Source organism: Lucilia sericata, unplaced genomic scaffold (assembly GCF_015586225.1).
Source record: "Lucilia sericata isolate MDLA Ls3-8-SP2 unplaced genomic scaffold, ASM1558622v1 Contig000441F_arrow, whole genome shotgun sequence".
Taxonomy (NCBI): Eukaryota; Metazoa; Arthropoda; class Insecta; order Diptera; family Calliphoridae; genus Lucilia; species Lucilia sericata.
The window spans coordinates 81381-99686 of NW_023994456.1; the positions used below are offsets into that span (position 1 = coordinate 81381).

Below are 18306 nucleotides of genomic sequence, written 5' to 3' on the forward strand. Positions count from 1 at the left end.
TAGTCTAGTCTATAGTCTAGTCTATAGTCTAGTCTATAGTCTAGTCTATAGTCTAGTCTATAGTCTAGTCTATAGTCTAGTCTATAGTCTAGTCTATAGTCTAGTCTATAGTCTAGTCTATAGTCTAGTCTATAGTCTAGTCTAGTCTATAGTCTAGTCTATAGTCTAGTCTATCTAGTCTAGTCTATAGTCTAGTCTATAGTCAGTCTATAGTCTATAGTCTAGTCTATAGTCTAGTCTATAGTCTAGTCTATAGTCTAGTCTATAGTCTAGTCTATAGTCTAGTCTATAGTCTAGTCTATAGTCTAGTCTATAGTCTAGTCTATAGTCTAGTCTATAGTCTAGTCTATAGTCTAGTCTATAGTCTAGTCTATAGTCTAGTCTATAGTCTAGTCTATAGTCTAGTCTATAGTCTAGTCTATAGTCTAGTCTATAGTCTAGTCTATAGTCTAGTCTATAGTCTAGTCTATAGTCTAGTCTATAGTCTAGTCTATAGTCTAGTCTATAGTCTAGTCTATAGTCTAGTCTATAGTCTAGTCTATAGTCTAGTCTATAGTCTAGTCTATAGTCTAGTCTATAGTCTAGTCTATAGTCTAGTCTATAGTCTAGTCTATAGTCTAGTCTATAGTCTAGTCTATAGTCTAGTCTATAGTCTAGTCTATAGTCTAGTCTATAGTCTAGTATAGTCTAGTCTATAGTCTAGTCTATAGTCTAGTCTATAGTCTAGTCTATAGTCTAGTCTATAGTCTAGTCTATAGTCTAGTCTATAGTCTAGTCTATAGTCTAGTCTATAGTCTAGTCTATAGTCTAGTCTATAGTCTAGTCTATAGTCTAGTCTATAGTCTAGTCTATAGTCTAGTCTATAGTCTAGTCTATAGTCTAGTCTATAGTCTAGTCTATAGTCTAGTCTATAGTCTAGTCTATAGTCTAGTCTAGTCTATAGTCTAGTCTATAGTCCAGTCTATAGTCTAGTCTATAGTCTAGTCTATAGTCTAGTCTATAGTCTAGTCTATAGTCTAGTTTATAGTCTAGTCTATAGTCTAGTCTATAGTCCAGTCTATAGTCTAGTCTATAGTCTAGTCTATAGTCTAGTCTATAGTCTAGTCTATAGTCTAGTCTATAGTCTAGTCTATAGTCTTCTATAGTCTAGTCTATAGTCTAGTCTATAGTCTAGTCTATATTCTAGTCTAGAGTCTAGTCTAGAATCTAGTCTATAGTCTAGTCTAGAGTCTAGTCTAGAATCTAGTCTAGAGTCTAGTCTAGAGTCTAGTCTATAGTCTAGTCTATAGTCTAGTCTATAGTCTAGTCTATAGTCTAGTCTATATTCTAGTCTATAGTCTAGTCTATAGTCTAGTCTATAGTCTTGTCTATAGTCTAGTCTATATTCTAGTCTAGAGTCTAGTCTAGAATCTAGTCTAGAGTCTAGACTAGAGTCTAGTCTATAGTCTAGTCTACAGTCTAGTCTACAGTCTAGTCTATAGTCTAGTCTAGAGTCTAGTCTATAGTCTAGTCTAGAGTCTAGTCTAGAGTCTAGTCTAGAGTCTAGTCTACAGTCTGGTCTATAGTCTAGTCTATAGTCTATTCTATAGTCTAGTCTATAGTCTAGTCGTCTATAGTCTAGTCTATAGTCTAGTCTATAGTCTAGTCTATAGTCTAGTCTATAGTCTAGTCTATAGTCTAGTCTATAGTCTAGGTTATAGTCTAGTCTATAGTATACTCTACAGTTTAGTCTATGGTATAGTCTACAGTTTAGTCCATTGTATAGTGTATTCTAGTCTATAGTCTAATCTATTGTCTAGTCTATAGTCTAGTTTATAGTCTAGTTTATACTCAATTCTAGTCAAGAGTACAAATTGTATTTTTGTTTTAAAGTACTATTTCAAATTTCATTGCAAAATACCATGCCTGATATGAACTATATACAATGGGACGTATGAGTAATGTATAATACAATTTTTTCAAATATTAAACATACGCCAACTAAATGTTTTTGTTTTAAAAAATACATATTTTAATTACGTTTATTGAAAGGATTAAATTTGTTAAATATTAAAATTTTACAAGTTTTCCTCGGAGTAAAACACTGTTCAAAACTAACTCCCTTCCGTATTATTTTATTGTTGATATTTTTTCCCTTTTCTTTAGCAATTTTATTTTTTTATAATAAAAACTCATATATACGTGAAACTTGTTATACCTTTTGGTTGGCATCACAGAACATACTTCTTCGTCTACATTTCAGCAGTATCTTATAAAAACTAGTGAATATTTCTCTGTTTTTTTTTATTCTCGTTTGGATTTCTTTTTCTTTAACACAGTGTTCTTGACTGGCAATTGCTTTTTATTGTTGGGGGAGTATAAAATGCAATAAAAACCATGTATTATTTCTTTTCTTTAATTTTTGTTGTGTTTTATTACATGAGCAGGAGGAGAAAAAAATGTGAAAAAATTTAAAACATTGATATAAAATTCAATTTTCACGCGATTTGTAGTTGGAATAAAAAAGAAGCTTAATTCAAAATAATAAATAGTTGCTACAGTATTCTGAAGACAAAAGTAAGGCATATAACAACACAATAATAAGTTAATAATAATGGTGATATTTGCAAATTGTTAAAGACAAAGAAATAAACAACAGACATTGACACAAAATATTTATAAATAAGTATTTAGTGATCAAATTCTAATGCTTCATAAAATCGTATCTAGTAAAAGTGACATTTAAATTATGTATTTTATATGGTATGCTGAAATATAAAAAGTACTTAATACAATTTCTTATTAAATAACAGAAAATCTTTAAGAATTGAAAAATGTTCTTTTATTATTATAAATATTTCTTTTCTGTTCATATTTTTGTTCATTTTTGATTTCAGCTGGCGATATATGGAAACGTCTATTGTTTGTATGTGTCGCTTGATACATTTCATTGTTAAAAATAAATATATGAAAATAAAATATTTTCGCATTTAAGTAGGAGATGGTAATACAAAAAAAGTATATATACTTTTGACCAGCCCGAAAATATCTGGGGTCTTCAGAAAATTGATTTCAACAAAGAGACTGACAGATGGACAGAAGGACAGAAGGACAGACAGAAAGACGGACAGACAGACAGACAGACAGACGGACATAGCGTAATCTACTCCGCTATTTTTGCAGGTAAAAACTATGCCCTCATATTTCTTCAGTCCAAAATATCAGGAATCCCTCTCAACTATAAGTTGTCAAACCATTTAATTGTATACCCTATTAATATCCCTCGCAATATATCACCCTCCGGTTGTAGGGCTTTTATAACAATACATTCTGCTCTTTATGTTTGTTGTTGCTACAATATCCATGAGATTTTTTACACGTCTGCGGGAATTCTTTATAAAAAAAACCAAACAAACATTAAAACATGAAAAGCACACAAACCAACAAGTAAAATTTTATAAGAAAAAATCTTTCACAAAAAAAAAATTTAAATAAACATAAAAAAGTAGCGCGCCAGTATTTTTTTCTCTTCAAAAAAAACCCAAAAGAAAAGCGAAAATTGTACTTCTAACATACATTTTTATTGGTAAGGCAGCAAAAAAAAATCACCCAAACACACACAGTCAAACTGGTAAAAGGAAATGAAAATAACTGTAGAAAGGATAAATGTGACTGCTGTTTATATTGGCAGCGTTTTTTTGTATTTCCTCTACATATTTTTATGTGTGCAAGTGTTTTTGTTTTTGTTATTTCGCTTTTTCTTGTAGAAACATATGAAGTAGTGTCAATTACTTTTATGTTACTGTTTGCCTTAAGGAAAAGTGCAAAAAAGTCTTGGAAATTTACACTGTTTCCTGTGTTAATATTTTAATGTAATGTTTTAATGTTGAATTTTTCGTAATATTTACGGAAACTCCGTGATAATACTAAACCCTTTTGCAATTTTACGAAAGTTCAAAAATCTTTTGTGAAAGTTTTATTTTATAAAAACAATAATTTCGTAACAAAATTATTTCGTGGTATGCAAAGCAAAAAAACTAACAAAATACGCAAAACAATAAAACCAACATGTTGTTGGTTCTTTTTTCGAAGCATACACTAACATTCGCTTTTTTTGATGAAATTTTTAGAGATTGTCCCGTATCTTTGTTCATATCTCATTTATTTATGAACGGATTTTGCTGATTTTTAATAGGAAACTTCTCGAAAGCATGCCTGACAGAATCATTGGATAGCAAAGACAGACGGACATGGCTTAATCGACAACGCTATCTATAAGGATCAAGAATATATATTGTTAATATGATCGGAAAATTATATTGCTGAAATTACAAACAGAATAACATTCACTAAGATGAATAGGGTATAATATATGAAATAAAATAAAAACTAATAAGGTGATATTCACGAATTTCTTCACTAAATAAAACAACACAAAATTCGATAATAGTTAGTTAGTTAGTTAGTTAGTTAGTTAGTTAGTTAGTTAGTTAGTTAGTTAGTTAGTTAGTTAGTTAGTTAGTTAGTTAGTTAGTTAGTTAGTTAGTTAGTTAGTTAGTTAGTTAGTTAGTTAGTTAGTTAGTTAGTTAGTTAGTTAGTTAGTTAGTTAGTTAGTTAGTTAGTTAGTTAGTTAGTTAGTTAGTTAGTAGTTAGTTAGTTAGTTAGTTAGTTAGTTAGTTAGTTAGTTAGTAGTTAGTTAGTTAGTTAGTTAGTTAGTTAGTTAGTTAGTTAGTTAGTTAGTTAGTTAGTAGTTAGTTAGTTAGTTAGTTAGTTAGTTAGTTAGTTAGTTAGTTAGTTAGTTAGTTAGTTAGTTAGTTAGTTAGTTAGTTAGTTAGTTAGTTAGTTAGTTAGTTAGTTAGTTAGTAGTTAGTTAGTTAGTTAGTTAGTTAGTTAGTTAGTTAGTTAGTTAGTTAGTTAGTTAGTTAGTTAGTTAGTTAGTTAGTTAGTTAGTTAGTTAGTTAGTTAGTTAGTTAGTTAGTTAGTTAGTTAGTTAGTTAGTTAGTTAGTTAGTTAGTAGTTAGTTAGTTAGTTAGTTAGTTAGTTAGTTAGTTAGTTAGTTAGTTAGTTAGTTAGTTAGTTAGTTAGTTAGTTAGTTAGTTAGTTAGTTAGTTAGTTAGTTAGTTAGTTAGTTAGTTAGTTAGTTAGTTAGTTAGTTAGTTAGTTAGTTAGTTAGTTAGTTAGTTAGTTAGTTAGTTAGTAGTTAGTTAGTTAGTTAGTTAGTTAGTTAGTAGTTAGTTAGTTAGTTAGTTAGTTAGTTAGTTAGTTAGTTAGTTAGTTAGTTAGTTAGTTAGTTAGTTAGTTAGTTAGTTAGTTAGTTAGTTAGTTAGTTAGTTAGTTAGTTAGTTAGTTAGTTAGTTAGTTAGTTAGTTAGTTAGTTAGTTAGTTAGTTAGTTAGTTAGTTAGTTAGTTAGTTAGTTAGTTAGTTAGTTAGTTAGTTAGTTAGTTAGTTAGTTAGTTAGTTAGTTAGTTAGTTAGTTAGTTAGTTAGTTAGTTAGTTAGTAGTTAGTTAGTTAGTTAGTAGTTAGTTAGTTAGTTAGTTAGTTAGTTAGTTAGTTAGTTAGTTAGTTAGTTAGTTAGTTAGTTAGTTAGTTAGTTAGTTAGTTAGTTAGTTAGTTAGTTAGTTAGTTAGTTAGTTAGTTAGTTAGTTAGTAGTTAGTAGTAGTTAGTTAGTTAGTTAGTTAGTTAGTTAGTTAGTTAGTTAGTTAGTTAGTTAGTTAGTAGTTAGTTAGTTAGTTAGTTAGTTAGTTAGTTAGTAGTTAGTTAGTTAGTTAGTTAGTTAGTTAGTTAGTTAGTTAGTTAGTTAGTTAGTTAGTTAGTTAGTTAGTAGTTAGTAGTTAGTTAGTTAGTTAGTTAGTTAGTTAGTTAGTTAGTTAGTTAGTTAGTTAGTTAGTTAGTTAGTTAGTTAGTTAGTAGTTAGTTAGTTAGTTAGTAGTTAGTTAGTTAGTTAGTTAGTTAGTTAGTTAGTTAGTTAGTTAGTTAGTTAGTAGTTAGTTAGTTAGTTAGTTAGTTAGTTAGTTAGTTAGTTAGTTAGTTAGTTAGTTAGTAGTTAGTTAGTTAGTTAGTTAGTTAGTTAGTTAGTTAGTTAGTAGTTAGTTAGTTAGTAGTTAAAGTCTCGGTTATCTCGAATATACAGCCATTAACCCGTCTAAGTAATGCCAACCATAGACCAGTTCGAGTCTGTATATATATTAAAAGTAGAACAAGAAAAAAAATGGAAAAGTACTTTTAAATTACCTCACGTTGCCATTTCTTATGCTTCCCAGCAACAATCTAACTGATAAAGAACTTCTTAAAACTTATTTACTCATAGTCACCCTGTGCATATCACAGGAATTACATTCATTAAAAAAAATTAGTCAGGACACAATCCTTTTTTCCACCACATGATTTTTTTTCCTTCAACTATACATTACCTTTAGAGAAAAAGCTTTTTGCTACATTAGAAAAAGCTTTTGCAAAATATTCTAAACAAATTTACACTCAAAATGAGTGCATTTTCTAAGCTAAACTAATAATATTCTCTTACAAACATAAAACTACTCTTTTCAAAACACAGTTTTTAAGAGAAACGTTGGTTTTGTTATTGTTGTTTTGCTGAAATTCTTAGTGCCGAAAAAAATTTCATTTAGTTTGTTGTTTTAGTGGGCGTGTTTGTTGTGAGGTTTTTTGTCGCTTTTACGAACTGTCTACCATTTTTTTGTGCAAACTTTTTATTTGTTGTTTTTTCGGCTTTTCGTTTTTTTGTGGTCGAAAAAAAAACAACAACATGTTTGGCTGTTGTTGCTTTAACTGCTGCAATAATTTAAATTGTTATGATAACGCCCTTTTTTTCTTACACTCAAACAGTAAAGTCAATGAATGTATGCTCGTTTGTGGTTTTATATGTGTCATTTTGATTCGTTAACGAATTAACGATTCAATTTTTTTTGTTTTTGTATGATTTGTTGTTTTTGTTATATGTATCATTATTTTGATATTTGGTTTGTTATTATTAGTGCGTGTTTGTGTGCATTTGTTGCTTTGAATGTTGTTTTTTTTTAATTAATTTTAAATTATGTGTTGGTATGCCGGGTCTTCAGACGGCTCGGCTCGTCTGAACCAATTTAAATTGTTTTTATTTTTTTAGTTTTGTTTTGATTAATAATTGTGATAACCAACAGCTATTACATAGTACGTCCTATAGTAAAAAAATACAACAAAAGCAAACAAAATGCAGTTTATTGATTACAAGTAGAGTTGCATAATTTAGCAGTAGTAGTCTGATTAGTTGGGAACAATTTATGGTTGTTTTTAATTGTGCCGTTTAATTATTTTAATACGACTGAGAATTGTTGAGAACTGTTTTTTTTAATGTCATATTAATTAGTAAAAGATGTATCTTTTTATACCCTCCACCACCATCAGTGGTGATAGAGGGTATATATAAGATTGTCGTTCCGTGTGTAACACCAAGAAATATTCATTTAAGACCCAACAAAGTATATATATTCTGGATCCTAATGAAATTCTGAGTAGATTTAGCTATGTCCGTCTGTCTGTCTGCCTAAAACACGCTCACGTTAAAACTAAGCAAAGGAAATCAACCAAATTCACCCAAAATATTTATTATTATCCTAAGCAGTTTGGTATTGAAAATCAGCAAAATCGGTTCACAACGTAATAACTTATGAGTAAAAATTTCAGACTACCTCGAAAAAAAATTACTTTTTTTCCTAATTCTTTTGAAGTTTTCTCAGAAACTACCAAAGATATTTCGATGAATTTTGCCACACATTATTTTTTCAGGACAGTGATCAATTATGTTCAAAATCTTTACAATCGATCTAATATTTCCCATAGCCCCCATACAAAGGTATATATTCCCGGAAATTAGTTTATCGTTAATAACTCCCTCAAATATATCGGTATCAGCACAAAATTTTGTACATGCAAATATAATGTAAACAGAAATCATAACATCAACGTAGATCTCAGTCGGTCCACAATTGGTCATAGCTCTCATATAAGGTCCACTTCCGAAAATCACTTAAGCGCTCATATTTCATTGTCAAATAAAGCTATCATGATAAAATTCGACACAAATAATTTTTGTCTAAATATGAATCACTCTACGAAAATTTTTTCCGGATAGATAATTGATAAATAAAGCTATTGTGATAAAATTCGATACAGGTATGTTTTGCGTACATACAAATCATTCTACCAAATTTTTTACGGATCGGACAATTATTGGTCATAGCTTCCATATAAGGCCCGCTTCCGAAAATCACTTAAAAGCACATATTTCATTGTCAAATAAAGCTATCATGATAAAATTCGACACAAATAATTTTTGTCTAAATATGAATCACTCTTCATTGAATTCAAAAGCTATAGGGATAAAATTCGACACAAATATGTTTTGTGTACATATAAATCATTCTACCACTTTTTTCCCGGATCGGTAAATTTTTGGTCATAGATCCCATATAAGGCCCATTTTCGAAAATCACTGAAATGCACATATTTCATTGTCAAATAAAGTTATCATGATAAAATTCGACACAAATATGTTTTGTCTTTATATGAATCACTCTACGATATACGATTTGAATACTAAGCTATCGAGATAAAGTACGACTTGGATATGTTTTGTGAGCATATAAATCATTTTACGGAATTTTTTTCCGGATCGGTCCATAAGTTGTCTTAACTCCCATGCAAGGTTTACTTCTTAATTTTAATTCGTTATTAAATGATTATATCCGGTTAAAATTCGACAAGAATATGTCCTGTGTATAGATATATCATTATAATAAAATGTTTTCGAACTGGCCTATTAATATAAATTTTTCTGGACTTAATTAAAATTAGATTGACATATGCATATCAATACAGAAACAACAATTTTGCCAAGTTATCAAAAAATTTGATAGTTTAATGGGTTTTTTTAAAAATAGCTTGCTGGTGGAGGGTATTTAAGATTCGGCACAGCCGAATATAGCACTCTAACTTGTTTAAATTATTTTTTTTTTTTTTTGGTTATGTCTCGTGAACATTTTTTGTAATCATACTGAAAACGTCTGTAAGGTCGGCAGGTCCCAGGAGTGGGCTATTTTTGAATAGAAATAAAAATAAATAAAAACACTTTCTTTTTAGTTATGTCATATGAAATTGTGCATATAACAGTTTTTATATAATTATGTATAACAATTTTTTTATACCTACATATTCCTATTACAGTTTTTTTTATATTATTTTACAATGTCTTCCGTAGATTATTTTATGTTTCTATAGAAATTTTTTTCTCCATATAGAATAGTTTAGTTAGTTTTTTTCTGTACAGCATAACAATTTTTCTGCAGAAAAAAATTAGTTTACAAATTAAACTATCAAAAGTTATGTGTTTTGTATAGAAAATTGCTTATATAACAGTTTTTTATACAAAAAGTTAAAAAAAAAGTTTTTTCTATGGAGAATTACATATTACAATTCTGTAGGACAGTTTTTTTCTATAGAAAATTATGTACTTGTATAATAGTTTGTTATACAGGAAATTGTGAGTATTACACTTTTGTTATAGAAAATTATGCGTATTACATTTTGGTCTACCAAAAATTATGTTTTTTGTATAGAAAAATTCTATATAAAATTATGCCTAAAACACTTTTTCTTTAGAATATTGAGGATATAACACTTTTTCCATAAAAAATAATGATTTACTCAAACTAAAATATCGGAATTACGAAATCAAACATGTGTGTATAATAATTGTATGAATAAATGTTTTTTTTTTTTATAGAAAATTGCATGCATAAGTGTTTTTTTCTTTATGCGAAATAAAAATTTGTCTCAGCAAAATTCAGCCTCATCTATAGATTATTCCTAGTATAAGAGTTTTTTCAACAGAATGTTCTGCGTATAGAAAAGTAGTTCAGTTGTTATAATGTTCATAGACGTTATGACAATATTGGTTGTAGACCCACAAAAGTATATATATTGTGGGTAACTATCAAATTCTAAGACGATCTAGCCATGTCTGTCCGTCTGTCAGTTGAAAGCACTATAGAGTTCGAACGGAGGATTGAAATTTTGTACAAATATTCTCTATAGGTACGGTTTGTTTGGTTTGGTTGTTTGAAAATGGGCAAGATCGGTCCATGTTTTCGGATAGCCCCCACACAAGTGGACCCCGCCAAAAACAGCTTTAACGGGCATATCTGTTTTAAAAGTACGAGTATAGCAATGAAATTCGACACAAATTAGTTTTATATGATTCAAAATCTCCCTGCAAACTTTTAAGAGGATCGGTAAATAATTCACCTTTCCTCCATATAAATTCCCCTTCATAAAATGACTACAACGCTTATTACTGGCTTAAAAATACGATTATAGTGATGAAAGTCGACACACATAAGTTCCATGCGAGTCAAAATCTCACTACAAAATTATATATGGATCGGTATATAATTGACACTACCCCCATATAAGGTTCCCTTCAGAAAATGACTTTAACGCTCATTTCTGGCTTAAAAATATGAATATAGTGATAAAATTCGACACACATATGTTTCAATGGAGCCAAAATCTCTCTATCAAGTTTTATGAGTGTCCATAGTTGACCCTACCCCGCATATGAGGTCCCTTTCAAAAAATGATTTTAACGCTTATTACTGACTTAAAAATACTAGTATAGCAATGGAATTTGACATAAATAAGTCCCTTATGATCCAAAATCTCTCTACCAATTTTTATGTATATCGGTCCATAATTGACTATACCCCCCATATAAAGTCTCCTTCAGAAAATAACTATAACGCTCATTACTGGCTTAAAAATACGAGTAAAGCGATGAAATTCGACCCAAGTAAGTTCCTTACGAACCAAAATTTCTTAACCAAATTCTATGTGGACTGGACCATAATTGACTCTACCCCCTATAAGATTCCTTTCATATAATTAATTTAACGCTCATTGCTGGCTTAAAAGTACGGGTATATAGATGAAATTCGACATAAGTAAGTTTCTTACGAGCCAGAACCTCTCTACTGACATTTATGAGAATCTGCATATGATTGACCCCCATATAAGCTCTCCTTCAGAAAATGACTTTAAAACTTATCACTGGCTTAAAAATACTAGAAAAGCGATGAAATTCGACACACATATTTTTTATACGAAATTTATTGAGGATCGGTTCATAAGAAAATTACTTTAACGATCATTGCTGACTTAGGAATACGTGAACTTTGATATAAGAAACATTCCTATCGAATTTCATGCGGAAAGTGTGATATTCAATGTAAAGATGTTTTATATGAACCAAAATCGGTCTAAAAAAATTATTGCAAATTTTATGAAAAACGATCAATAATTAACTCTATCTCTCATATAACATGTTGGTATAAAAAATATGTCATATTTTTTGAATAACTCGCTCCTACAACCTTCCGACCAATTTTTAATAAAAATTTCCATTTTGTGCCACATGTTATAAAATCCCAAAGCTGGGATCAGAAAACTTAAAGCAGTTTTGGAAGTCTTGATGTCTTCCCTATTTATCATCAAAGTATACTCTGAGCCCCGTGAGAAATGCGGATCCTATGGTTAAAATTTTAAAAAATACCATTATTGGGATCTTCGCTCCAATTTTTGGGATTTGGGGGCTTTCTTTTGACAATTTTTTTACACTTTATTTTACTTTTTTATACTTTAAAAAAATTCATTCTTTCGAGGACGAAGCCTATTGAAAATGGTTAAAATCGGTTCATTATTTCACCTAGCCTCCATACAACCGTATCCCGAAATAGAGCTTTGAGCCCATAATTATGTTAAAAGTTCTAGTATCTCTACAAAAACATTATTTTATATAAGTCTAAATAATGCTGTTAATCCTATAAACTGGAATCTCATTACTATACTCATTACTTTTAAAGTTATGAGCATTAAGCTAATTATCTGAAGTGGACCTTATATGGAGGGTAGGGTCACAAATAGATCGATCCTCATAAGTACGCAGACTTATGCCCTGTAAAACTAATTTAAATCTATTTTTAATGTTTGCCAGTATTTTTAAGCTATTTATCAGTTCAAAAGTTGTTTTCTGAAGGGCATCGTTCATGAGCTGTAGAGTCGAATATGTGTCAAATATATGCATTAACTAAAGTCACTTTTAGAAGGGGACCCTCTCTTGGGGCTATAATTATAAACACTGGGGAGTGAGGTCGGTAAAATAACGGTTAATGCCAAAGTTTTAATATTAAAAAAAAACGTGGCACTAAATTAAAATTTTACAATTAATGTGTTGTTCCTAGATAATGTGCGATTAGTTTGAGCACAAATTTTACTAGTATTTTGTTATTGTGACAAAAAAATATATCATGAATTCCAGGAAAAATAAGAAAACCTGACAATTTTTGACCACATGTCTTCCAATTTCCTTCATATTATCAATATACGGTCCTTATGTAGAAAATAAAGCAACTCCGTTGTTTATTTTGAAAAATTTCAAGAAACGCGATTTTTATGGCGATTTTAATTTGATCGTAAACTACAAAGAATCAAATAGGTATAAAACTTTGAACCTTTATGCAGTTTCCAATAGAGTAAGTGTGTACAAAAAAAAAAAATGAAAAAAATCTGAAGACCATCGGTAAATTCTTAATTGATTTCTCATGGAATTCATGACATAAAATTTTCACTCAAAATACTCACACGTTTTTATCATAATAATATGTATTTATTATCGAATAAAACCAAACAAAATTCCACATCACTGTAAAAAATTTCAAATATCTAACTTCTTAACTGCCCAGTAAAAAATTTTTAGACTTTAGGAAGCTAAAAAGGGAAGTAACTGCATCTGTATTCGCTTACTATTAAGCCTTACTGAGAAGCAGGAAATAAGGGAATACCAATGATAGGAGTAATTTTATAATGTAAGCTGAAAAAAGTTAAAAGCTTACTACTATCCCTTACAGAGAAGCAGATTGTAAGTGAAGTATTTAAATAATATTTAAGCTTACTAGTGGGAATGCTTCCAAGTGGGAATTCGCTATATAAAAATCATGCCTTATCGAAGCAGGTTTGTAAGGGAGAAAATAGCTTCGTTCCCTTACAAACCTGCTTGCATGTAATCTCCAATTTTTACAGGGTGTCGTCGTAGTGAGCCAATAGTAGTTTACTAGTTATAATTGGTCTGTGATTTTCGAAAAGTACTTTAGTTTGAGAATATAATAAACAAACCTTGAAGTTTTGATCTATCCAGGTGATACGCTGTATTTTTCGGATGCATTTCGACAAACCGAAAATGACCGTTTTTCAATAAACGTCTGGCCATCTGAGATGTTTTAGCAAAACAATTAGATTACATTTGAATTTATACATTTGTATACCTACTATCAAAAAAGATTGGCGTGTATTGTTTACTGTTATTCCGTTTGTAACACATCGAAATATTGGTCATAGACCCACAAGAGTATATAGTCTATTTTCGTATTAAATTCTAAAACGATCTAGCCATGTCCCTCTGTCTGTGTTGAAATCACGGGAGGAGCTAGATAGTTGAAATTTTGCATAAATATTCTCTATTGATAAGGTTTGTTTGGTATTGAAAATAGTTAATATCGGTCAACATTTTCGGATAAGTGGACCTCCGAAAAACAGATTTAACAGGCATAACTGTTTTAAAATACGAGTATACCGATGAAATTCGACATAAATAAGTTTCATAGGAGCCAAAATCTCTCTACCAAATTTTATGAGGATCGGTGCATAAATGACCCTACCCCCATATATGGTCCCATTCAGAAAATGACTATACGCTCATTACTGGCTTAAAAATACTAGCAGCGGTTAAATTCGACACAAATAAGTTTCTTGTGACCAAAACTATCTACCAAATTCTATGTAGATCGGTCCATTATTGACCCTACCCTCAGAAAATTACTTTAACGCTCATTTCTGGTTTTAAAGTACAAGTATAGTGATGATGAATTCGACATATGTAAGTTTCTTAAGTGCCAAAACCGCTCTACTGACTTTTATAAGAATCGGCATATGATTCACCATTAAGTCCCCTGCAGAAAATTACTTTAACACTCATTACTCATTAAATTCGAAACAATTAAATTTCTTGCGAATCAAAATCTCGCTAACAAGTTTTATGTGGCTCGATCCATAATTGACTCCACCCCCATATAAGGGCCCCTTCTGAAAATTACTTTAAGGCTCATTACTGACTTAAAAAAACCCTACGGGTCATATAAGGTCCTATTCAGTTAATTTGATAAGTATTCAACAAATTATGTACTAGTACAGCGATGAAAATCGACATAAAAAAGTTTATATTTAGAAAAATAATTCTTCATTCCGAATTTAATGAGGATTGATCTATAACTGACCCTAGCCCCTATAAAAGGTTACCTTCGTGAAGGGGTTTTGCTTATTCCTTATTTAAAAATACGAGTATAGTTATGAAATTCGACATACACAAGTTCTATATAAATCATGTTCTGTGTACAAAATTTTATGAGCCGTTCGTTATTAACCCCACCTGCATATATGGTCCCCTTCAGAAAATTACTCTTAAGCTCATGACTGAATCGAAAATACGAGTAGAGCAATGAAATTCGAAACAAATAAATAAATGACTGTTCTGTACTGTTCACGGTTTAAGAATTTAGCAAAAATATTTTATTTTCCAAAATAAATATTCAAAAGCCATATTCCCTGATGGTTATAGGAAAGCATTCCTTTTACGCCATACTGTTTGATGGCGGGTATATGAGATTCGGCACAGCCGAAGTTTACTTTATATGTGAGCTATGACCAATTGTGGACCGATAAAAATCTGCATTGGTATTAGAATTTCAATTGTTGTGATTTTGAATACTTGATCTCTGACAGAAAAAAGTAACATGTGACAAAATTCATCCCAATACCTTTGGTAGCTTTAAAGAAAACTACTTAAGAAATGAGAAAAAAACGTAATTTTTTTTTTGAGGTTTCTGATATTTTTACTCATTATTTTTACCTCGTGAACCAAACTGCTTAGGACAATAATACATAAATATTTTGGTTGAATTTGTCTTAGTTTTAGCGTGAGCATGTTTTACAAAGACAGACAGACGGACATAAGCGAAATAATAATGGATGGATTTTACCCATTGTCAATATCAAATCAAAAAAAAAAAAGTATGTACCAAATTTCACCAAATTATCTTCAATGTGCACACAAGGTTTACATGGACAGACAGACGGACATACATTGAAAAATCGACTCAGAAAGAGATTCTGAGCCGATTGGTATTTATCATTCTAAAATCATTTAAAATGTTAATGGTAGAATTCTTAAACAGTATGACAAATTTTTAAAAAGAACTAAATCCTTATCTTTTTTCTAAAGAATGAGTCGCGCTGAATCCGAATCTGTTCAGATTCTCAGATTTTCCCCATCACGTCTTTGATTTAATCTTGATATCGTGCCCAGAAGTTTGAAAAAACGCCACTTTTTGAGTGCCAAGACAACTTTATTTATAAAATGTTGTATGCAATAAAATAAATTCTTAACAACCGACAAATCTTCTTTCTTCTTCAAGATATCTTCAACTTAAGCTGAAAAACGCATGGTTTTCGTTATATTCACGGTATTTATACCCTACATTACGATAGTGCGGGGGGAATTATGCTTTGTAAATATTGTTCATAACGAACGAAAACTTTAGATTCACACCTACTTGAGGAAGATCGAATCGACTCAAAATTACTTTCAGATTCGATTAAATGGTGTCTGTCCGTCCGTCAATTTCAACGGTCTATAAATTTTGCTATAAATTTTGTATTTTTCAAGAGTTTATTTATTTCTAAAAAGTAGACGCAATTTCATATCCATCGGTATATGCAAAATTAAGGAGATAATTTTAAATATTTCTAAATCGTGGCGGTAAAATTTTATAAAGTATACGCCACGTAAGCATGTTAAAGAGATTTCATGTATAGCAAATATTTCGAAATCAGGCAAAGTTTATATATCCGAAATGTTCTTCTTTAGGGAACTATGGCCTTGCCCCGGTGGGCCTATGATACCCAAATCATTCCATTTTGAATAGTTTATAAAGCTAGCATCATGTGGTTAAAGGAAATTTCTTAAAACAAATTTATCAATTCTTATTTAATGCTGTTAAAAAACTCACCTTAAAAGTGGTACTATCTACAATGGAACAATCCAAACCATTGAGAGTATAATCCTCAACACCATTCAATGATTGTGAGTGCTGTTGTGACGTCGGCTGTTGTTGTTGATGTTGTTCTTGTTGCTGCTGATGATCACTATAATTCTGTTCAATTTTAATAGTTGGACTTAAAACCGTTAAATTATTAGATGATTGTACACTAGAAGCAGTAAAAGAACCCTCTACCAAAATCGGGGCACTCGGAGCACTGGGTGCTGAGGAATTGTTTAAAGCTGCAGCAGCCGCTGCTGATACCACCGATGTGGATGCAGAAGCGTCGTGATAGGGGGTAACAACAAAAGAAGGATATGAACGAAACTGATGATACTCGGTATGAGAGTGTGAATGTGCCAGTTGTGGTCCTTTATACCAAGTACCATGCATAATCATTTAAAAATTATGCAAATTGTTAGATAAATGTATACGAGAGGAAATGTTGTTGTTGGTTTTATAAAGAACTTATATATTTTTGTTTTATTGGAACACTTTTCTTCTTAAGTATAAGATAGATTTAGATTTTGAGATTAAGATAATTTTTTTTAGAAAATTGTAATTACTTTAAAGACAATTTTTTTTTAATTTTTACATTGCACAATTACACTTTTTTATTTGTTTTAAATTTATTTATTTTATTAAAAATTTATATTTTTTAAGATAAAATTTCTTAAATTTTTTTTGCTGCTTTTTAAAATCACTTATTTATTGAAACACCTTGACTTGATCATTAAATATTTTTTTATTTTTTTAAAGCTTTTTTCAAGGAAAATTTGTGTGTTTTTTTTTGTAAAATTGTTGTAATTATAACCGGCTTTTTTTTCTTATATTTTTTTACAACAGTTTTTGGTCATTAAATTGTTGACATTCAATGTTTCAATGTGTTTTACATTTAAACCTGAAAACTGATCGATTGCCACTATATTCAAAAGTTGTTTGCGAAAAAAAAAGAGGATCGATTGATCCTCGCTTGTGCTTAAAAATACCGAGATGTATGCACTGAATTTCAAACTTACAAATGGCAAAAAACTGACTTCTTAAGATGGACTTGCACCACGCACAGTAAGTAGAAAACACTGGAAACACATTCGAACATTTAATAAAAATCGCGCGCGCGTTTTTGGTCACAGTTTGCAAAATTTTTCGCTGACTTTTTGCTTGGTATTATAAGTTTGTTTTCGAATTACTGCTTTTTTTTTTTGTTTTGTTTTGTTTTGTTTTAACTGAGTCCAATGTACGAGCACAAGTTTTGTGGCACTAGTCGAACAGTGTCTTAATGTGTAAGGCAGCAGCAATTGGCAAAAGACACAGACACAAAAAAAATTGCTGCCAACTCGCAAGAATTCCGTACACGAATGCTGAGTATGAATTGAAAAAAATATTGAAATGCCTCGATAGCTTTTGCTACTGTTGGATTTTTTCTCTAGTTTTTCTTTCTTTTGCTTTGCACAAAAACAAATACGAAAACCTGCCACAAAAACCCATAACAACAACATTGTGAGAGACGACAACTACAATGAGTAGTGAGTCGTATAATGTGCTTTTACTGCCGCCTCTTGATTAACTTTTTTTGTATCGGGGGCCGTTTCCCTATATGTAGTATGTATTTTGTCCATGCCACCGTGAGTATGTGTGTATCAGTGGTATCCACAAAATCATCAAAAAAACAACAACTTTACCCACCTCTCACTATTTTTGGGTGCATTTTGGGCTCAATCTGTTAACAAAAAAGTACTCAACCACCTTTTTTCCTCTGTTCGGCTACTGTGCACAACTCGTTTTTTCCCCAGTTCTTGTTTAGGTTTTTTCTCCCCTTTTTTAAATGCTGCTCCCAAACAGTAGCCAACATTGCGCATGCTCACATACCGTATTAAAGAGCAAAAACTCTTCAAAACCATTAAGAGTTGTTTGGGGTCTAAAACAGCATATTGGTGTTATACTCGTTGCTTGAAAAACCCACCAGCAGACATTTGATTTAGCTTTGACATTAAAATGAGCAACAGATTTGAGATTTTGAGTGGTTTTTTGTTTGTGGGACGATATTAAAGTTGGGGAGATGCATATGAATTGAATTATAATTTTGGCGGGAAATTTAAACAATCAATTATCTTGTGTAGTAGTG

The 18306-nt window shown here is 30.6% G+C and overlaps 1 protein-coding gene across 1 annotated transcript in view; it reads right to left on the minus strand.

The window, feature by feature from the left end:
- LOC119604896 (zinc finger protein rotund-like) overlaps nt 1-16574 on the minus strand; it is a gene marked incomplete at its 3' end in the record, with an annotated part of 62180 nt that extends 45606 nt beyond the window's left edge. Inside the window, exon 1 of the mRNA XM_037957794.1 lies at nt 16152-16574. Coding sequence (XP_037813722.1) covers nt 16152-16574 — 423 coding nt within the window. The remainder of the gene's footprint in view (nt 1-16151) is intronic.
- Between the last annotated feature and the right edge of the window lie 1732 nt (nt 16575-18306).